General features: G+C 45.7%; 1 protein-coding gene across 3 annotated transcripts in view; it reads right to left on the reverse strand.

The window, feature by feature from the left end:
• Positions 1–23219, reverse strand: part of RGS17 (regulator of G protein signaling 17) — an 89125-nt gene that overhangs the window by 17680 nt on the left and 48226 nt on the right. For all 3 annotated transcript variants that reach the window (XM_030556613.1, XM_030556611.1, XM_030556610.1), the window contains exon 2: positions 22453–22596. In XM_030556613.1, coding sequence (XP_030412473.1) covers positions 22453–22571 — 119 coding nt within the window. In that variant the 5' untranslated portion in view covers positions 22572–22596. The remainder of the gene's footprint in view (positions 1–22452; positions 22597–23219) is intronic.

Genomic DNA, 23219 nt, shown 5'->3' on the forward strand with positions numbered 1-23219 from the left:
AGCCTAGGTACCAATGTGTACAGTAGGGTGACTAGACAGCAAATATGAAAAATCGGGACGGGAGTGGGAGGTAATAGGAGCCTATATAAGAAAAAGACTCCAAAATCAGGACTGTCCCTATAAAATCAGGACACCTGGTCACCCTACGGTACAGCATCCAAATAGTTTGTTCTACTTACAAATATGCCCTTATTTTCAGGTTTTGAAGTTGTTTTTCCATATGTGCCAGTATATTACAACTACTTGGCTTTCTGGCTAAGGGCAATATGTAGATAAATACTTTGATGCACTGTATTTACTGAGGGACAACCAGTCCTAAATGCTCAATTACTGAGGGACAATCTCCACTCATTGCTATATTGGCTTTTTACAACCAACTCTCTGTAAAACTGATAAACCAAAATATTTGGATGCTAACACCTAGACTCATAGACTCATAGACTCTAGGACTGGAAGGGACCTCGAGAGGTCATCAAGTCCAGTCCCCTGCCCTCATGGCAACTGTATAATTAAATTTATTAATCTAAATTTGGGTTATTGTTGATTATGTACTATACGTATTTTATGATTTTTAAAGCACCCTTTGTACTTTTGAATAATTTAAGCACTATACCCAGATGTACCAACGCAATTCCCTTAACAGTGCATTACAGAATTTTAATCTTACCTTTAATAAAAATTCAGATTGTGAATTTAGTCTTTTTCAGGTAATTTATAGTCACTATGATCATGTTTATAGAGAAAGATTTGAGTAAAATCTTACAGTTTGAGGGCCATTTTAACAAAATTTAAATGAAGAAATACCTGTTTCTCCTGGGTGATGGTGGAAGATGATTTTGAGGTCATTGATGACATGTGTGAATTTGAGGACATACAAAAGAAGACAAGCATTTTAAAAGGTCTAGAACACTGTCCACAAGAGGGCTCTACTAAACCCTGCTAATTTCCTAGTTGTCTTTCTCCTCCTAGAATTTCATAATGAACACTGATGGAAGAAAAATTTTTCAACTGACCTCCGTCATAAAGAAATTACACTGCCTTTATATATGGTATTTACAGCAGAAAGTATTAAATAAATATTTTGGAAACTTTTAGTCTTCTCTCAGAAAAGATGTCCTATTTTAGTCTCAAATGTGGAGTGCACTTTAAGAAATCCACTATTGCAATCTTGTGTGCTAAGTCCTCTTACCACTGATTTTTAATGGAATTATTCTGGTTCTATTTCACTACAGCAGGGCTGGCCTCTGGTTCATGCTGTAAGCAAATATTAGACTTGGAGTGGCCTTACCCTACTCTGATCTCCGTCCCACCACCTCACCCAACATTCCACTTGTCTCCTTGTCAGTTCCATTTCTTCCTTAAAAAGACTGTTGTTCTTTATATTCTGTTGCGTGCAGAGGGTATGTGTAGTTTCTAGTCATGCCCCAGAGTCCTTAGTACTGACTGCAGCTATTCTACAAGTGACTGGTATATTTGAAAGGCATAAAGGCACCTGTCCTCTAGGTCCCAGAGAACTAGAAAGGACACTAATTTAAAGGGACGCCAGGTGTACAGAAGCTTCAACATCAGAGTGGTTTGGAGCAGTCTTTTGGCAGATGACTTTAGTGATTTCAATGCTATTCCAACAAGAGCACATTGGGTCTCAGTTCTCTGCTGCCTTACACTTTGTATAGCCACTTACATTTGCTTTGCACAGGTGTGAGTGACTATCCAAGATATAAGGCAGTGGAGAATTGGAGCCCATTAGGAAGTTGCCAAGGGCATGATGAGCATTAGCTTTGCTAAGTCCATCCACTTGTTACACTCTTGTTGCTTCTTTCACAATGGGGAGAGATGGCTGGAACGTTCCTGCTAAGTTCTTATAGCTTTATTCAAAGGCATTATTAAGTTTTTGGGTTAGAGAGTAAGTATTTTTATAAACATTCCTATTATGAGATTGAAGAACATACTTCCTTAATAAATTAAGTAGGATTAAACTGATTTTGCACAGCATTGCATTCTATTTTGTTATGATTTTGAAATAAATTAAATGGTTAAGTATGACCTTCAGTCTTCCACTTCCACACATACAGATTGAAACCTCCCGTAGGTCACCTACAGAGAAGACCATATAAGAAAGCCACCGCACAATTTAGTACAGATAGTCTCTAGCAAGAGAGACTGGATTATAGCAGAGGTGTTGCTATTTGGGACTGTCATAAACAGACAGTAGGAGTTAATAGAACAGAAGTACTTCATATCTCTTTTGCCTGTAAAGGGTTAACAAGATCAGTGAGCCTGGCTGTCACCTGACCAGAGGACCAATCAGGGGACAGGATACTTTCAAATCTTGAGGGAGGGAAGTTTGTGTGTGTGATGTTAGAATTTGGTTGTTGTTCACTCTGGGGGCTCAGAGGGACCAGACGTGCAACCAGGTTTCTCTCCAATCTCTCCGATACAGGCTCTTTTAAGTTGAGAATAGTGAGTACTAGGTAGATAAAGCGAGTTAGGCTTATGGTTGTTTTCTTTATTTGCAAATGTGTATTTGGCTGAAAGGAGTTCAAATTGGTATTTTGCTGAAAGGATTTTAATTTGTACTTGTATACTTAGGCTGGGAGGGTATTCCCAGTGTCTATAGCTGAAAGACCCTGTATTTATTCTATTTTAAATTTACAAAGATAATTTTTACTGTTTTTCTCTCTTTAATTAAAAGCTTTTCTTGTTTAAGAACCTGATTGTTTTTTTATTCTGGTGTGAGACCCCAGGGGACTGGGTCTGGATCCACCAGGGAATTGGTGGGGAGAAAGGAGGGAAGGGGGAGAGAGAGGCTAATTTCTCTCTGTGTTAGGATTACTTTCTCTCTCAGGGAGAGTCTGGGAGGGGGAAAGAGAAGGAAGGGAGGAAGGTGAATTTTCCTCTCAGTTTTAAGATTCAAGGAGTTTGAATCACAGTGATCTTCCAGGGTAACCCAGGGAGGGGAAGCCTGGGGGAGGCAACGGTGAGGGAAAGGTTTTACTTTCCTTGTGTTAAGATCCAGAGGGTCTGGGTCTTGGGGGTCCCCGGGCAAGGTTTTGGGGGGACCAGAGTGTACCAGTCACTGGAATTCCTGGTGGGTGGCAGTGCTACAGGTTCTAAGCTGGTAATTAGCTTAGAGGAATTCATGCTGGTACCCCATCTTTTGGACGCTAAGGTTCAGAGTGGGGATTATACCATGACAGGGACTGAGGTACATTGGCAGAATTAAGTATGAGCGTTTATACACCTGCCTATACTCTTTTCAAGTCAAATTAGGGATGTTACCCCTTCATTTTCATTCAACCATTCATTTTTTTAAATTTATTTTTAAACACATTGCTGGATTGAGATCATCATAGTGGTCTGTATGGATATAGACAGAAGTTTGCACTGTTTCACAATGGACTTTCATTGCTATTTTTCAATTTTTCCATAGAGCGAAGGGCCCAATCTTTGAAGCAGCATGTGCCTCCAACAGAGACATCAAAGGGAGTTGAGAGCATCCAATGGAGGGTGGTAGTACCAGTCCCTAAATTTGCTAGTTTATAACCATGAATGGTGCCACCTGGATATGCATTTGTATTCTCAAATCATATTAAGATGACTAGATAAGACTGTCATCTCCTTTTTTCTGCCTTGATGAGTATCTGGCCTACTTTTAGCAGAAGATTCTTCATTTTCTGGGTTTTATCTACTAGGAGTTAGCCTTCCAAGACTCATTTCCATGATCTATCCTCATTTTTATTTAAAAGCCCCAGACATTCATTCCTGTTTTAACTGACATTTTAAACCGATTTGGAATAATACATAGTTACATGATAAACCTTTACCAGTTGGAAGTTATGCTGCTAACAAATCGACCAGAGCCAGAACCTTTTCCCTTTCAGTTAGGAACCAGTGTCTTATTTGGATAAACAGCAAAGAGTCCTGTGGCACCTTATAGACTAACAGACATTTTGGAGCATGAACTTTCACGGGTGAATACCCACTTCGTCGGATGCATGCATGTATTCACCCATGAAAGCTCATGCTCCAAAATGTCTGTTAGTCTATAAGGTGCCACAGGACTCTTTGCTGCTTTTATAGATCCAGACTAACACGGCTACCCCTCTGTTATTTGGATAAGAATTTCTCCTGATAGAAACTTAAATATTTAATGTCCTATTATATGCCACTGTTGAATAAAATTGAAACTTACAAAATTTTCCCTTGCTCCTTTAAGGTACAGTACCATACAGCGTGTCCTAGTTCCCATTTTATTTTCAACTTAGGCCTATGTTAAGCCTCTCCCCTTGCAGCAGTTTTGTGTTTTTTCCAGGGTCTGAAGTCAATGCATCTTTGCGTAGCTATATAAATGTCAGACCTGAAAGGAGAAGTCAAAGCTTCTTCACAATATGTTCTGGAATGACATGGGGCCAATGGTCCTACCCACTGAAACTCACACAAACTGCAATGCAAGCAGGATTGCGGTGCCCAGATCTCCAGTTTCTTTTCCAGCAATACAGCTTTGCTCATCTGTCCTGGTGGCAGAAAGTCCACCCACCCGTGGCAGGACTATAACACTTCAAGCCTCCCACAGCCTGTTCTCCCCAACCCTGGAGCTGAATGACATTGCCCAGAAGGTGGGTGAGGTTGGCTGTGAAGAGGGAGGGCTAGGATGCCAGCAAGATATGCTGAATCAGCACATCTCCCTGAGGGTCTTTAAGCTACCCTCTTCTGATGGAGGGGGTACCTCCACTCCTTGTCTTCCCCTCAGGGACGAATTTCTCCTCAAGGTCAGCTACCCCTACATGCACAAGTGGTGCTGCAATAGGCTGGAATCAAGATCATTTTCTTAAAATTAACTAGGTTTAGTCTTAGATCTCCTTCTAAGAAACTACTGCCAGCATCTTAGGTGTGGCTGAATAAGATTAAGGGTCATATGATCCCATGTATTTACTCTTCAAATCAGGTGGAATGTGGGTCTGATTTTTTTGCACCCTAATTTTCCCAGCAATTTCCAATTGTTTGTTAGAAATGGGGCCATCAGATTTTCATTGTGAGGGATTTCAACTCTCCCTCTTATTTTCTGGGACTTTGCTATCAGAATGATGGGGGTTCTGAATTTAGCACTATTGTATACAAAAAGGTCTTTCCATTTTGTTTTGTGACACTTCAGTTTAAGTTATGGACTACCTGCTAATTCCATACATTTAGGTTTTTTCCCCTCAGCCCATCCTTCCTGGGTTACCACAGATGGACAAGTCACAGTAAATACAGCCACGAACTTCAATGCATCTCAGAACTAATGTGAACTTCTAAGGTTAGAAAAATTAGGTTACAGTTTTAGAAACACACCCTTTCCCCTCTCCCCACCCTAACAACCGGCCAATAACAGTGCAACAATTTCCTAAAGTCTTGCAGTATAGTGTCTGTCCTATATTGCTATATATTAGATTCCTATTCTGGATTCTCCAATTCATCTGAATCAAAACTCAAATTCACAAGTGGCATGGCTGAACATAGGCTGTGGCTTTAAATCCCCACCCCCCTCCAAAACTCCCAAACCAATTAACTCACTCTTGTTCTGAAGTTATGATGAAACAGTTACTTAAGTAGTTAAGTAATGCACTTGGTACCCAATTGAACCCCCACCCCACCTTGTGCACAGAGTACCATTTTACACCCACTTTGCACTATGTAAGTGACAATAAAGTGCTAGGCAATGATCTGTCAGTTTCTTGGTTGTTATCTTTGAAGTTCTTCAGCCCAGATCTCTCTCTCTCTCTCAAATCACACATGAGAAGTGTTTGTTAATCTCAGCCTACTAATTGCTGGAAGTTTGCCCTTCTCATTAAACCAGAACACAGTCTGGCACAGTATATCAGGCAGGGCCCAGGCCCAAAGGTTTGCAAGGCAGATTGTGATGCCCTGGGAGAGTTGTGTTAACAGTGTGCACAGAGCCACCTGTTTCTAACCCTGTTACAAGCACTAAACATTCATAAGACTCCAGTACAATCAGAGGGAAAAATCCTTGCCCCTGCCGAATGATGATTTGAAGAGTGAGCATGTTTATTTTTAATGTTATACTCTAGGATTATACATGTTTATTTTTAATGTTATACTCTAGGATTATACATGTTTTGCCCCCTCTGCTGTTTCCCTGCTGAGGTACCAGCTTTTTCTTTCTTTCTTTCTTTGAAGTGTTTGGAGTATTGCTTAAGTACAATTAATTTAATCAATTAAGGCATGAAAAGAGTACTCTAAGTCAGAATGTCTTCTTTTTGGTTGTCCAATGCTGAAAGTTAAGTTTTCCCATTTTAACTAGCTTGGAGAACCTTGAGTGCAGCCATTTTTCAGGACTAAGTAGTTAAATCTCTGCCTTGTCCCCCCCAGCCTTGTGATGCAAAAAGAGAATGTTTGCTAGACAGCTCTGTCTAGCAATCTAGAAACTATGAGTTAATGGATCCAGTGGTGAGCTGGAGCCAGTTCCCACAGGTTCCCAAGAACCAGTTGCTAAAATTAGACTTCCGTGGAGAACCGGTTGTTAAAGGGCCAGGGAGTGGGCAAATAACTCTGGTCCGCGGGCTCGACCATCCTATTGCTCCCAGTATTCCCAGCTGGGGAGGCTGAGGCTCCCCCAGCCCTTCCCCCGCTTCCCCCCAGCTGCAGTGTGGTCAGCCACCGGCATCAGCTGGGCAGCTCAGCTGAGCTCCAGAGTCATCCGGCTGCTTTGAGCTGCCGACAAGAGGGGAGGGGGCTGTAAGCTCTAGGGTTGCCAGGGGAGGCAAGTGGGGCAATTTGCCCCAGGCCCTGCAGGGGCCGCCGGCCCCACAAGTATGTCTCCCCCTGCCCTGGCCCCTCTCCGCTCCCCTCCGCCATTAAATCAGAACTTTTTATAGGGAACCAGTTGTTAAGATTTTGGCAGCTCATCACTGAATGGATCCAAAGAGAAGACAATTTAGAAGATTGTCTGTACAAGAACATTTTCTGCCTAGTGTGAGAATTAGGACCAGATCGTGAGTTTTATTCAGATTTTACTGGTTTCATTGGGAATTTTGCTTGAGAAGGGAGCTCAGGTATACTCCCTTATAGTTACTCTGACACAGATTTAGCAAGACTGGCCTCTGGAGGTAAGAGGCATGAACTGAACCAGCTAAACCCAATGGGACTTTGAATGAATTAATTCCCATGGAAGAGAGGTGGTTTCCATCAAAGTATTAGACCTGGTCAAAAAATGGAAAAAAAGAAACTGTGAACTATTCTGAGTTTGTTTAGCAGGGCTTGAAATGGAACAATTTCTATTCAATATTTTTTTTTAAATTGCCTTCTCCCCTTTCCCCTCCAACCCCCATAGTGTAATATAATGGAGTAGTGTCCAAATTTCTTTTCCATTCTAAGTCTCCAAAGTCAGAAATGTTGACATGAGTGGTGCCTTTCCATTTTCCAGAAGAGGAGGGTTCGAGAGATACCTTCAGAAGCTATTTGAATGAGGCCTTTAAAAAAAACAGATAAGGCTGTTCAGCCTGGGAGTTTGTATCAGGCTTCAGAACCAAGGAAGGCTTTGTGGCTAGCTTACTCTTTCCTGGGGAACCCATCTTTGGCCATGTCTACATCTAAAATTTTGCAGCGCTGGTTGTTACAGCTGTATTAGTACAGCTGTATAGGGCCAGCGCTGCAGAGTGGCCACACTTACAGCAACCAGCGCTGCAAGTGGTGTTAGATGTGGCCACACTGCAGCGCTGTTGGGCGGCTTCAAGGGGGGTTCCGGGAACGCGAGAGCAAACCGGGAAAGGAGACCAGCTTCGCCGCGGTTTGCTCTCGCGTTCCCGGAGCCACCCTGCAAACCGCAGGGAAGGAGACCTGCTTGCTCGGGGTTCCGGGAACGAGAGAGCAAACCGGGAAAGGAGACCAGCTTCGCCGCGGTTTGCTCTCGCGTTCCCGGAGCCACCCTGCAAACCGCAGGGAAGGAGACCTGCTTGCTCGGGGTTCCGGGAACGAGAGAGCAAACCGGGAAAGGAGACCAGCTTCGCCACGGTTTGCTCTCGCATTCCCCGAACCACCCTGCAAACCGCAGGGAAGGAGACCTGCTTGCTCGGGGTTCCGGGAACGAGAGAGCAAACCGGGAAAGGAGACCAGCTTCGCCGCGGTTTGCTCTCGCGTTCCCGGAGCCACCCAGCAAACCGCAGGGAAGGAGACCTGCTTGCTCGGGGTTCCGGGAACGAGAGAGCAAACCGGGAAAGGAGACCAGCTTCGCCGCGGTTTGCTCTCGCGTTCCCCGAACCCCCCTGCAAACCGCAGGGAAGGAGACCTGCTTGCTCGGGGTTCCGGGAACGAGAGAGCAAACCGGGAAAGGAGACCAGCTTGATTACCAGAGGCTTCCTCCTTCCACGGAGGTCAAGAAAAGCGCTGGTAAGTGTCTACATTGGATTACCAGCGCTGGATCACCAGCGCTGGATCCTCTACACCCGAGACAAAACGGGAGTACGGCCAGCGCTGCAAACAGGGAGTTGCAGCGCTGGTGATGCCCTGCAGATGTGTACCCCTTCAAAGTTGCAGCGCTGTAACTCCCTCACCAGCGCTGCAACTTTCTGATGTAGACAAGCCCTTAGAAGGTCTCCCAAACTCATGTTACCAGGTTCTCTTGCAGTTCTCTTGGACCAAATCTTTTGGTTTTGGTGTTGAAGGAAGAGGAATTTGCAGACATCATACTTTGGCAGAGTATCTTTCAAAGGTGCAAGTTGTCCTGCTAAATTCACGAGGAACACTTTTTAAAATCCTTTAGATGCACCTGCCAATTTAGGTAAAACCTCAACAGAAACCAACTAAAAGTAGCAAAACAGCTAACTTCCATATATGTGTTCAGATTTAGAATGTTTTGAACTTTGCAATTTACAGATATTTATCCTAACATGAGAGAAAGGAGTTGACTCTGTGATTGCTCTGCTAGGTGTTAAGTGGAAACACTGGACTGTTAAAGAAAGTAGGCATGTAAAGAGTATGTGTATTTATTGGCATATAAGGCTCCAATCCCCTAACTGCCAACTATAGCTAAAAATGATTAGTTAGTATTAGAGCTAGGCATGCAGTTCCCAGAGTGTGGAGGCAACACCGAAAAAAGTTAATCTCCTAACATGGTAAGTTAATCATCTTCAGTCTTTACTTGTTGTAAGTTTTGCATCTCTAGGGCCAGTCAAAACAAATGAAGTGGTTTATATTGGCTAAGCCTTTCATTTCTGGTTCTCCAGGTTTCTTGCGGCGCTACCACCATTCCATAGAGTATTAAGACATTCTAGATACTGTACATTTGACAACACAGCAAGTTTGCCTGCAAAGAATCTTTAACTATCCAAGAAGACAGACAATCCTTGCTGGGGATTCTATATTAAGAAGAATCAAATGAACATTCTGCAAGAGACAGGCATGCCCTAGGATGATGTGCTCTTTTCCTGGAGCCAAGACACAAGATCTCTCTCTAAGATTGGATGAGCTTTTGAAGTTGATGGGAAAGGATCCATTTGTGATGGTTCCTATCAGCACTAATGAGAGTACATCACGGGATAGGTCTCAGACAACAGATGACTTCAGGGAAGGGTGCTGAAGAAAAATCATATACAAACAAACTCCAGGGAGATCCTTCCTGTCTTGTGAGTGAATGAAGATGGAAGGCAGAAGATTCTGGAAGTGAACACTGGTTAGCTAACTGGTGTAGGGTGGAGAGTTTTGGTTTTGTGGAACATTGGTTCCCCCTCCTGCTGAGGAGGAGGCCATCCAAACTATACAGTCCCCTCTCCCCATAGAATGGGGACCAATCTCCTCAGGGACAGGCTGGCTAGAGCAGTCAGGAGGGCATTAAATTAACAACAAAAGGGGATCGTAAAAGGCAGGAAGATATGAGCTCTCAATTAGCACAAAAATGAGATTTGAGAACAAAATTAATCAAGGAACCAAAGGACATGAAGAGAAGAAATTCTTTAATCATGTTCACACCAGTGCTAGAAGCCTGGATAGCAAACAAGAGGAATTGGAATTGCTCATTTATGAACATAACTTTGATCTAGGTAGTATCACCAAAACCTAAATGGATGAGTCATGGGACTAGAATGTTATAGCCATTGATTTTAACCTCTTTCATAGAATATCAGGGTTGGAAGGGACCTCAGGAAGTCATCTAATCCAAACCCCTGCTCAAAGCAGGATCAATCACCAGACACATTTTTGCCCCAGATCCCTACATGCTCCCCTTAAGGATTGAATTCACAACCCTGGGTTTAGCAGGCCAATGCGCAATCCACTGAGCTATACCTCCTCTCTCTTTAGTAAGGATCAAGTGGGAAAAAAGGGGAGGAGGAGTGACACTATGTCAAAAGTGGCATTATCTATTCTTCTTCGAGTGATTGCTCATATGCATTCCAGTTAGGTGTGTGCGCACCGCGTGCACGTTCGTTGGAGAAACTTTTACCCTAGCAACACTTGGCGGGTCGGCTGGGCACCTCCTGGAGTGGCGCCATTATGGCACCGGATATATACCCCAGCCGACCCGGCCACCCTTCAGTTCCTTCTTACCGCCTGTGTCGGTCGTTGGAAGAGTGGAGTGCGGCTTAGCTGACCTCCACCTTCCCTAGCTACTCGCAGTCTCTTATAGTTGTATTCGTAGTATAGTTAACTGTTATTGTATATATATAGTTCGTTAGATTTAGTTATAGTTCATAGTTATAGTTGTTAGTTAGTAAGTGTTGCGGGGTTCGGGGAGTAGCCCCTTCCCCGCACCCGGTGCCGGAGCTCATGCCTGGCTCACCAGGTTTCAAGCAGCGCTCGGCCTGTCATAGGCCGATGCCAACAGGAGATCCCCACGACTCCTGTTTGAAGTGCCTACGGGAATCGCACTTATCGGCTAAGTGCCCAATTTGCAAGGCTTTTAAGCCGAGAACTAAAAAGGAGCGGGACATTAGGTTAAAGAAACTCCTAATGGAAGCGGCCCTGACACCGTCGCCCTCAGCACCGAGACGAGCTAGTCGGTGAGCAGAGGCACCCCTACGGCACCAGGCGTCACCGGTACGCCTAAGGATTCCCGGCACCGGCCACCGCCGGCACCGAAATCGACTCCGCGCCGCTCCCTCTCCCCGAGGTCGAAGACGGTGAAGGGTCAGATGGCAACACCTGCGTTGCAGCCAGAGACTGCGCCTAGGTCTGACCGCCCGGCACCAATACCTGCCATGGCGCAGCCGAAACCGGTACCATCGACTCTAGCCCCACGAGGGCCGTTTAGTCTGGCACATGACAGCTCCCCGGCACCGGCCGTGGTAGAGCTCGCTTTGCCGTCTACCCCGGAGACTTTCTCTGCGGCGAGGGACTTGATTGCCATCACCGAGGCGGCACCGCCCCTACCCCCGGCACCGCCGGTGCGGGTATTGCAGTCCATGGGCAAGCCGACCCTGACCAGATCACCATCTGTCAGCGTAGTGGACCAGCACCGCTCAAGATCATGATCCCGCAGGCGCTCTGAGTCGAGACGTCGCTCCCGCTCTCGACGTCGCTCCCAGTCCTGGCACCATTCCTCACCACGGCACTGGTCGGACTCTCGGCACCCGTCGGACTCTCGGCACCGATCAGTCTCTTGCTCCCCAACCCGCTACTCGTGGTACCGCTCCAGTTCCCGGCACCGTCCCAGGCACTGTACCTCCTGGAGCAGGTAAAGGCGTAGAGACTCGAGATCCCGGTCGACCTCCCAGCACCGGTCCGGTCGCAGGTCCCGGTCTCACTCTCGGTACTGCTCTGTGTACCGGCACCGGTCCCCACGATCGAGGGGTGCGAGATCCATCGGGACTTCGGCTCCAGGCTTTTCTGCTCCACCATGGCCGTCCAGACACATGTCCGTATCCTCCCAGGTGGACAGCTATTACGACCGGGACCGGGATACGGAGGTACCTATGGGAGTTTTCCAGTACTCTCGACCGCAAGACATAGGACCTCAACAGTGGTCCTTCTGGACACCCTGGACGTCCCACCAAGCCCAAGGTGCTCCCCTAGTCCAGACCCGCTCTGCTGCCTCAGAACATCGGGCACCAGAGGCCACCATTTCCTGCCTCCCCGTGGTTGAGTTGGAAGAGCACGCGCCACATACTCCGGACTCCCCAGGGCAGCTGGAGCAGGAACCGTCCCAGGAGCAGGAGGCCGTCCAGGACCCTCTCATTCCTGGGGTATCCTCCTCTTCCTCACCGGATGAGGCTGTGGCAGGGACCTCATCATCAGGGCCCCCGCCGATAGACCTCAGGGCCCATCAGGACCTCCTTCGCAGGGTGGCCCTCAATATCAACCTCCCAGTGGAGGAAGTCCCGGAAGTCGAGGACCCCGTAGTGAGCATCCTCACCGCTGATGCTCCCACCCAGGTCGCACTGCCATTCGTTAAAACTATCCAGGCCACTGCCGATATCCTCTGGCAGTCTCCAGCCTCCATTTCACCAACGGCAAAGGGAGTTGAGAGAAAGTACATGGTACCCTCTCGGGGGTATGAGTACTTGTACATCCATCCTCCTCCCTCCTCCTTAGTTGTCCAGTCGGTCAACGAAAGGGAGCGACATGGCCAGCAGGCACCGGCCCCAAAGTCCAAAGAGGCTAGACGGATGGATCTCCTGGGTCGTAAGGTGTACTCAGTGGGGGCCCTACAGCTCCGAGTGGCCAACCAACAGGCTCTACTGAGCCGATACAATTATAACACTTGGGCAGAAGTGGGTAGGTTCACCGAGCTGCTACCCCCTGACTCACGCCAGGAATTTAACGCGTTCCTGGAGGAAGGAAAGAAAGTGGCCAAGACCTCTCTCCAGGCCTCCCTAGGTGTGGCCGACTCAGTGGCCAGAACTTTGGCCTCGGGCATCACCATGAGGCATATCTCCTGGCTCCAGGTCTCTAACCTGCCTCCTGCGCTGCAGTACACCATCCAGGACCTACCCTTTGATGGCAAGGGTTTGTTCTCGGAGAAGACTGATCCCAGGCTGCAGAGCCTGAAGGATAATAGAGTCATCATGCGCTCGTTGGGAATGCATACCCCCGTAACCCAGCGTAGACCCTTCAGACCCCAAAACACACCGCCCGTACTTTACACCTCGGCAGAGGCAGGACCTCAGTAGAAGGCATGGGCGGGGTGGCCGCAGATGCCAGTCCGGTCCCCAGGGGGGCCAAAACCACGGGCCCTCTAAGGCACCACCAGGCCCTAAGTCCAACTTTTGAAGGTGCGCCCGGGGACGGCGTACAAGTCTCAGGACAGGATCCTTTCCCTCCATTCTCCAACCGTCTCTCCTACTTCCTCCCGGCGGGGTCCCAGTTGACATTGGACCTTTGGGTTCTGCGCACAGTGAAGCAAGGATACCACCTCCAATTTGCTTCATCACCGCCCTCCTGCCCCCCTTCCCGGTCCCTCTTCAGGGACCCTTCTCACGAGCAAGTCCTCCTGCAGGAGGTCCAATCTCTCCTCGCTGCGGGAGCTATAGAGGAGGTACCTTTAGACGAGAGGGGAAAGGGGTTTTACTCCCGCTATTTTCTGATTCCCAAGTCCAAGGGAGGCCTCAGACCTATCCTAGACGGGCGCAGACTCAACAAATGGATGCTCAAGTTGAAGTTCCGCATGGTCTCCCTGGGAACAATTATCCGATCCCTGGATCCTGGAGACTGGTATGCCGCCCTCGACATGAAGGATGCGTACTTCCATATTGCCATCTTCCCACCACACAGGAAGTACCTTCGCTTTATGGCCAACCACCAGCACTTCCAATTCACAGTCCTCCCCTTCGGCCTCTCCACGGCTCCGAGGGTGTTCATGAAGTGCATGGCCGAAGTGCATGGCCATCATCACCGCCCATCTCCGCCGGCAACAGATACATGTGCTCCTGTATCTGGATGACTGGCTCATCAAGGGGACCTCTCAATCTCAGGTCCGGCAGCATGTCGGTATAATCATGGACCTGTTCTCCCGGTTGGGCCTACTCCTCAACACCGAGAAATCCACCCTGGTCCCCACACAAAGGCTGGACTTCATAGGGGCAACGCTGGACTCCACTCAAGCCAGAGCCTACTTGCCTCAGCCCTGCTTCCAAGCGATCGTATCGATCATACGAGGTTTACAAGCCTCCCCAATCACCTCAGCTCGCACCTGCCTCGGCCTCCTGGGGCATATGGCCGCATGTACTTATGTGACCAAGTATGCCAGACTCCGCATAAGACCCTTTCAAATGTGGCTCCATTCGGTCTCCCGCCTGGGTAGGGACCCTATAGACGTCCTGGTGACAGTTCCCCCCAGCCCTCTCCACTCCCTCGACTGGTGGCTAACTCCATCCCTGGTATGCGCAGGGATGCCGTTCCATCCTCAGCCACCGTCGATGACCTTAACGACAGATGCGTCATCCCTTGGTTGGGGGGACCCATCTAGGTCACCTGCGTACCCAGGGCCTTTGGTTGTCCCAGGAGCTGACACTCCACATAAACGTCTGGGAGTTGAGAGCAGTCCGCCTTGCGTGCCAGGCGTTCCAGCAACATCTTCACGGCCGTTGTGTTTCAGTATTCACGGACAATACAACGGCCATGTACTACATCAACAAACAGGGGGGACCCGCTCGTCTCCCCTGTGTCAAGAGGCCATTCGACTCTGGGACTTTTGTATAGCCCACTCGACAGACCTAGTGGCGTCCTTTCTTCCGGGGGTCTGGAATGCTCTGGCGGATCGGCTCAGCCGGTCCTTTCTATGTCACGAGTGGTCAATAAGACCGGACATCATCCATTCGATCTTCCAGAGGTGGGGGTTTCCCCTCATAGACCTGTTTGCCTCCCGCTCGAACAGGAAGTGCCAGGAGTTCTGCTCCTTTCAGGGTCTCTCTCCGGGGTCGATCACAGATGCATTCCTCCTGTCGTGGAGGCACCACCTGCTGTATGCCTTCCCTCCATTTCCCCTGGTGCACAAGGTCCTGTTAAAGCTCCGCAGGGACAAAGCACATCTGATCCTGATCGAGCCTGCATGGCCCAGACAGCACTGGTACACCACCCTGCTAGATCGGTCCATGGACACCCCAGTTCTCCTCCCTCTCCTCCCAGACCTGATCAAGCAAGACCACGGCAGGCTTCGTCACCCAGACCTGCGAGCCCTCCACCTCACGGCGTGGCTCCTGCATGGCTAAACACAGCGGAGTTGCGCTGTTCCGCTCCAGTTCAGCATATTCTCCTCAGCAGCAGGAAGCCTTCCACCTGCTCCACGTATTTGGCAAAGGGGAAATGCTTCTCTTGCTGGTGCGCCACTCAAGGTGTTACTTCTTCGGAGGCCTCGATTCCCACGGTCCTAGACTACCTCTGGTACCTTAAGCAACAGGGCCTGGCGACATCCTCTCTGAAGGTGCACTTAGCGGCTATATCCACGTCTGGCCAGGTGAGGGGGGACACTTCGTGTTCTTCCACCCCCTGGTCTCTCGGTTCATTAAGGGTCTAGAGTGTCTCTATCCCCCCGTAAGTCGCCCTGCCCCTACCTGGGATCTCAATTTGGTCCTAAACAGACTAATGCTCCCACCCTTTGAGCCGCTAGCGACTTGCTCACTCCTGTACCTATCATGGAAAACAGTCTTCCTGGTGGCCATTACATCGGCCAGGCGGGTCTCTGAGCTGAGAGCACTCACGGTGGACCCGCCCTACACTGTTTTTCATAAAGACAAGGTACAGCTGCACCCTCATCCAGCGTTCCTCCCTAAGGTTGTGTCTGCCTTCCATACCAACCAGGACATCTTCCTCCCGGTCTTCTTTCCGAAGCCCCACTCTTCTCAGCGGGAGCAGCAGCTACACTCCTTAGATGTACGCAGAGCACTCACTTTCTATATTGAGCGAACAAAGCCGTTCCGAAAGTCTCCCCAACTGTTTGTGGCGGTCGCGGAACGGATGAAAGGTCTGCCAGTCTCCTCCCAGAGAATTTCCTCCTGGGTGACTGCATGCATCCGCACATGCTATGACCTAGCTCATGTCCCTTCGGGCCACCTCACAGCGCACTCTACTAGAGCTCAAGCGTCATCAGCCGCCTTCCTGGCGCGTGCCTATCCAGGAGATATGCCGTGCAGCGACCTGGTCATCGGTCCACACCTTCACCTCGCACTACACGCTGGTCGAATAATCTAGAGATGATGCAGCCTTTGGGGCAGCGGTTCTGCATACTGCCACATCTCATTCTGACCTCTCCGCCTAGGTAAGGCTTGGGAATCACCTAACTGGAATGCATATGAGCAATCACTCGAAGAAGAAAAGACGGTTACTCACCTTTGTAACTGTTGTTCTTCGAGATGTGTTGCTCATATCCATTCCAAACCCACCCTCCTTCCCCACTGTCGGAGTAGCCGGCAAGAAGGAACTGAAGGATGGCCAGGTCGGCTGGGGTATATATCTGGCGCCATAACGGCGCCACTCCAGGGGGCGCCCAGCCGACCCACCGAGTGTTGCTAGGGTAAAAGTTTCTCCGACGAACGTGCACGCAGTGCGCACACACCTAACTGGAATGGATATGAGCAACACATCTCGAAGAACAACAGTTACAAAGGTGAATAACCGTCTTTTTTCAAGTCACTGCTAACTCAGAAGAAAATGATCTCGAATGCTTACGGATCAATTTCCTAACAGATAAAGCACAAGATGGGGTAGTAATTGGTGTCTGTTACAGACCACCAAATCACCCAAGGGAACAGGATAACAGCCTGCTTACACACCTATATTAGACCTTGTCTTGACAGAGAAAGAGAAATTGATTACAGAACTAAACATTAATGGTAGTTTAGGTACAAGTGATCATAATTTGAATACATTTCTAATATGCAAACAGAACAAAGTCCAAACCAATTATATACATTTGGGACTTTAAAATGACCAATTTCACAAAGATAACATGAATTATGAGATAAATCAATGTAGAGGAAGAATTTAAACCATAAAAATGTGAGTGATAATTGGGAATAGTTCAAGAACACTTTACTAGATGCCCCAAAAGCTATAATTCCACACTCAAGAAAGAAGGTCATACTGGTTAAAAACACCTAACTGGTTTAGAGGGGAAGCAAATGTAGTGATCAAGCAACCAACCAAATAATGTGTATATTTCCATAACAAATGGATGAAAGGGGAAGTTGATAAAGAATGTAAATCAGAAGGCAGGAATTGTAGAAAACTGATATGGGAATCAAAGAGATACAAGAAGTTGAGTATCAGAGGGGTAGCCGTGTTAATCTGGATCTGTAAATGCCGCAAAGAGTCCTGTGGCACCTTATAGACTAACAGACATATTGGAGCATGAGTTTTTGTGGGTGAATACTCACTTCGATGGATGCATGCATGTATTCACCCACGAAAGCTCATGCTCCAATATGTCTGTTAGTCTATAAGGTGCCACAGGATTCTTTGCTGTGTTTAAGGAAAAGTTGATGGCCAGCAGAATTAATGACAACAAGAAGGAGTTTTTTAAAGTATATTGTGAAACTGAAATAATCCTAACAACTGTACTGGTCCATTGCTAGATGGAAATGGTAGAATTATCAATAATAATACAGAAAAGGCAGAACTGTTCAATAAATATTTCTGTTGAGTATTTGGGGGGAAAACAGATGATGTAGCCATGTCATATGATAAGACTCTTTCCATTCCAATAGTAACTCTGGAGGGTGTTAAACAGCAGCTACTAATGTTAGACATTTTTAAATAATCACATCTAGGTAATTTGCATCCAAGAGTTTTAAAAAGAGTTGGCTGAGGCTCTCACTGGACTGTTAATGTTGATTTTCAATAAATCTTGGAACACTGGGGAAATTCCAAAAGACTAGAAAAAAACTAAATGTTGCACCTCTATTATGAAGGGTAAATGAGATGACCCTGTAATTATAGGCTTGTCAGTCTGACATTGATCCTGGGTAAGATAATGGAGTGGCTGATATGGGACTCGATTAATAGAGTAAATGATGGTAATAGAGGTGATGCCATTCAGCATTGATTTATATGAAATAGATCTTGTCAAACTAACTTGGTATTTTTTTTTATGAAATTACAAGTTCAGTTGATAAATATACTTAGACTTCTGTAAGGCATTTGATTTGGTACTGCACATTTTTATTTAAAAATTTAAACAAATACAAAATTAACATGGCACATGTTAAATACTTTAAAAATTGGCTAACTGATAGACCTCAAAATTTAATTGTAAATGGGGAATCCTAATCAAGTGGGTTTACTTTTAGTGGGATCCTGCAGGGATCAGTTCTTGGCCCTGCACTATTTAACATTTTTATCAGTGACCTGGAAGAATACATAAAATCACCATTGATAAAGATTGCAGATGACATACAAATTGGGAGTGGTAAATAATTAAGAGGACAGGTCACTGACACAGAGTGATCTGGATTGCCTGGTAAGCTCTTATAAGGTAATAATTGGAGAAATACCAGTCTGCAAGGGACTTTGAAAGGTCATTGAGTCCAGCCCCCTGCCTTCACCAGCAGGACCAATTTTTGCTCCAGATCCCAAAGTGGCCCCCCTCAAGGATTGAATTCACAACCCTGAGTTTAGCAGGCCAATGCTCAAACCACTGAGCTATCCCTTCCCCCTAAGTAAGAAAACTACACATTTGAATATGGCTAACTGTAAATATATCCATCTAGGATCAAAGAACATAGACCATACTTACATGATGGGGATAAAAGAGTGACTGAACGAGACTTGGGGGTCATACTGGATAAATCAGTTGTTCATGAGCTCAGTGAGACACTGAGGCCAAAAGGGCTAATGCAATCCTTGGATGCATAAACAGGGGAATTCCAAGTAGAAGCAGAGAGGTTACTTTACCTCTATTGGGCACTGGTGCTACTGCTGCTGGAATACTGTGTCCATTTCTGGTGTGCACAACTGAAGAATGTTGGTAAGTTAGAGAAGGTCCTGAGAAGAGCCCTGAGAATGCTTAAATGATTAGAAAACATACCTCACAGTGATAGACTCATGGATGTAAGGGGTGACTTGGTTACAGTCTACAAATACCTACATGGGGTATAGATGTTTAATGATGGGCTCTTCAATCTAGCAGAAACAGCTATAATACTATCCAATGGCTGGAAGTTGAAGCTAGACAAATTCAGACTGGATATAAAGCACACATTTTAAACAGTGAGAATAATTAATCATTGGAACTATTTACCAAGGGTTGTGGTGGATTCTCTATCACTGGCAATTTTCAATTCAAGATTTGATTTTAAAAAATAAAAAAAAAGAGATGCTCTACTTCAAGAGGAATTATTTTGGGGAAATTCTATGGCCTGTGCTGCACAGGAAGTGAAACTAGATGATCACAATGGTCCAGTCTAGTCTTGCACTCTAGGAATGTGTTTTTATCTGTAGTGAAATGGTTAATGGAAAGGGACAGTTTCTCTCCTACCTCTCCCTGTAACAGCCGGCATTGATGAACCACACCAATAGCGCTGGAACACTTTTTATAGTAGTGGAGAAGCAAGTCAGGTAACTGTAAGGCAGTGGTCCTCAAACTTTTTACCTCATGCTCCCCTTTACCCCTGTCCATGCACCTCCCCCCGAGCTGGGGCCGAGAGTGGGGCCATGGCTACAGGGGAGGGAGGGAATGCGGACAGGGCAAGGGGGCTAAAGTTGGGGCCACAGCTGGGGGTGGCATGGGGCTGGCAGCTGGAAGTGGAGCCCCAGGCAGGGGGCCAGCAGCTGAGAGTGGAGCCCTGGGCGGGGCCATGAGCAGAGCTGCAGCACCCCCTGCACCTCTAGTTCCTGCCCCTATGACCAGCACTATTTTGTCCTTCTAAACTGCTAATGCTTACTGTCAGTAGGCTTCCAGTGCTATTGGCGATAGCTTCCAAAATTAACAGATGATACTTATTTAAAAAATACATAGTTTAAAAAATATAACCCCCAACATACCTAATCATTCTCATAAGGGACACAGGATAGCTTTCTGAATAAAGATCTAATGCTGCTAACAAGTTCTCTGTTAGGAAAGATATTATATCCACAAACAAAGGTGTGGGTATTTGACTAAGTTGCTATGTAAACAGAGTCTTAATCCTCATTTGACTTTAACACTGGGTGGAATGAAAGAAAACTGAAATATCACATGACTCGCTAGGATATTTTTAGAACTGTAGTGACTTGTCCAGAGCTGTCAGCTAATGAACTAGCACCTTGAACAGATACAGCCTTGTTATTGACAAAAGTGAAAGCATTCATTATAAGCTGCGCAAGCCATGCTCTGAGGTGGGCAAGTATTATATTTATTTTTTAATAGCAAGGAGAATGAGGCACAGAGAGGGCAAGTGATCTGAATTGTCTAACGTCACATAGGTTGCTGGCAGAGCTGGAAATAGCCAACAACATCTCCATAAAGACATCTGGTGAGATTCATAATACTCCAGACAGAAGGACTGATGGAACTGGGGAGAGCCTGGGTACATTTAAGGCCAGCATAGTCTTTTATGATAATCTAATATGACTTCCTGCATAATATGGCTCCAGAGAATTTCTTGCCTGCAAGAATAATCAGCAAGTCCGGCTTCTCATGTAGGTTTTTTAATGTATATAAAAGCTATTAGAGAAAGTGAATGAGGGAAATGAAGTAGCATGCTGGTTCCTTGTAGCCATAAACAAGCTCACAAGACAAATTCCGCACCAAGACAAATATTTCATTTTGACTAAAGCTCTAAAAGAGCCAAAATTGCCTTTCAGAAATGACTCCCCCTCAATCCATTCCACCCCGCGCGTGCCTTCTTTGGGTTTTAATCACAGATTCAGAAGTTAGAGGTGGGAAACCCATTAGGTCATCATTCTGCCCGTGCAGGATTTATTTTCACCATTATATTTTCCAAATATTGTCAAGGTTAGTTTTAAGAGTCACAAGCAATGGCATTTCCACTACATCTCTCAAGCTAGCCTGTTAGACTTTACTTTTAAGATAGAAAATAGGCTTACCCAGACAGGGTTCTTCATGCACAATCAAGTCCACATTAAGAAAAAAAAGTCAGGATATGATCAGCAATAAACACTTCTACAAAAGCAGTTGAGAGTACACCCAACATTGTAATGCAATGATAGATCATATCTACATTGAATATGCACAAGCTTTTCAAATGTATGGGAACTGCATACTACCCTGGAGGCTCTCCAAGGGAAACAAAGCTCTAAGAATGTGTGAGGAGAACTGATTATTCAAATATCTATCCCAGTGCAGCCTATAAAGATCCATAAGTAAAGTTGATACTTATGGCCCCGCATACCCTTTATACAGGCCAGAGGAGAGCAGAGGCAGCACAGTGCTTGTCTTCACATGTAAGACCCTTTCAGACTCTCTGTGTTATATGGAGTGAGCATACAGCAAGAAGCAGGATAGCTTTCTAATACCATGTCCTCACTCACTCTTTCTTGTTCCCCTGGATCCTCTGGCTCTGTGAGAGCTGGAAGTTTGTGCCATTCTGTTCCTGCTCCTGTGGCAAAGAGGAGGATGTGGTAGGGAAGAGGTTCAGAATAGGCTGTTCCATTGTGATATTTGGTACCCTCTGATGTGCATTTTTAGATGCAGGAAAAGGAGCAAATGGCTGACTTAAGTGTAAAATAGGAGAGATGTACACAGAATGGCCACTCCAAAAAGACTCAGGTGATTACATCTTTGCATAGGCCCCTGAGCAATTCTGAGAGTAGCTTTATGCTTCATTAGGACTAGCCATTTGTGTAAAGTTAAGGTCTATATAAATTGGAGCCTTCTATATTCTAAGTAGACACCTTAGAGATATAGCTCAGATATAGCTCAGCAAAATGATTAACTGAAGTTATTTTGAAACAGAAGTTCATAGATTTAAGCTTCAAACTCCCCAATCCAACTCTTCCTTTAAGAATAACTGAGTAGCAACAACTTTCCCTGCTAAAATAGTGCTTTTTGCTATTTGAAAGATCACAGTGGAAATCTATTTTTTAATGCTCTCAGACTAGAGAATTTAGTTAACAGTTTATTAATTCAGCAACTAAATTGCTACAGCACTATATAATTCCCATTTCTGTCCATTTACTTCCCAATGAATGCAAAGATAATGTGTTTTGAAACATTTCTTATAGTTTAGAATGAACAATGTAAATACTAAAAAATACAAACTGAAACAAGAGTGTCTTAAATGTAAAATTAAGACATTTTTCAAGATAATCTGTCCATCTGAGTTTTACACCTACTTCCTCATTTTATCATAGTAACTTTGAAAAGGGGGCAAAATTAAAGTATTTTCAATGCCTACTCCCTTATCTGTAACACAAGAGGTCCAGAAAGAGCAGAAAGAATTATTTAATAACATTCGTATGTAGAAAAATAAAGTCTGACTTTCAGCAGTGTGACTTTCAGAGAACTCGATACATTCCCAGCAACTGGCAGTTTTCACTCTCATTGTTTACCTGTGTTGGATATGATACCAAGTACACTACGGGACATACCATGAGCAGCTGCAACAACAGCACCAACAAAAGCAACATGTGTTGTTGGGCCTTTGGTTTCCAGGCGCTTGAGACACAGCAGATGTTCCTTCATTTTGTGACTGCTGCCTTTTTCTCATTTCAGCTACTTCAGTACCCAAGTGGCTACAAGAACACAGACATAAGAGATTTATAGAATTACTACGGACAAACATGAAGTACAATCACATTTTCTACATTAATTATATTAAGTCTCTCAAAAACTTCGGGCAATGAAGACAAATAACCATCATCTGTGCTGCCTAAGTAGTAATTTTACAATAAAAACATTTTGCTAAAACAATACATTCCAGCGATGTGCTTATGGTACAATGCTTTAGAGTTGTTCCTGTTCTTATCACTTTGACTAGAATAAAAGGCTGTTTGTTGTCCTTTCAATCACTAGCACACACCTCACCGATTGTATAGCACTTGTTAGAGCTTAAAATATTTATGACAGTACGACTATCCAACTTTTTTTTGTTTTTTCCATCTCTCTAAAACTATTGTAAGATGGTAATTCACTTAAAAATATGAGCCTGACTTTGATCTTTGTTATTCCAGTGTAAGCTAGAATTAAACTGCCCTGAAGTCTGAATTGGAACACTATAACTAATGTGATGCATCAGTCAGGGCCAATACCTATTATTTACCATTAATCAGTCCAGATTAGCATTACTGTAGGTTTGGCTACTGGAGTTATCTGTGCATCCAAGGAAAAGCAAACATTTCAAAATCTTTCCCAGTGT

The sequence above is a fragment of the Gopherus evgoodei genome, chromosome 3, assembly GCF_007399415.2.
Source record: "Gopherus evgoodei ecotype Sinaloan lineage chromosome 3, rGopEvg1_v1.p, whole genome shotgun sequence".
NCBI classification, from domain to species: Eukaryota; Metazoa; Chordata; order Testudines; family Testudinidae; genus Gopherus; species Gopherus evgoodei.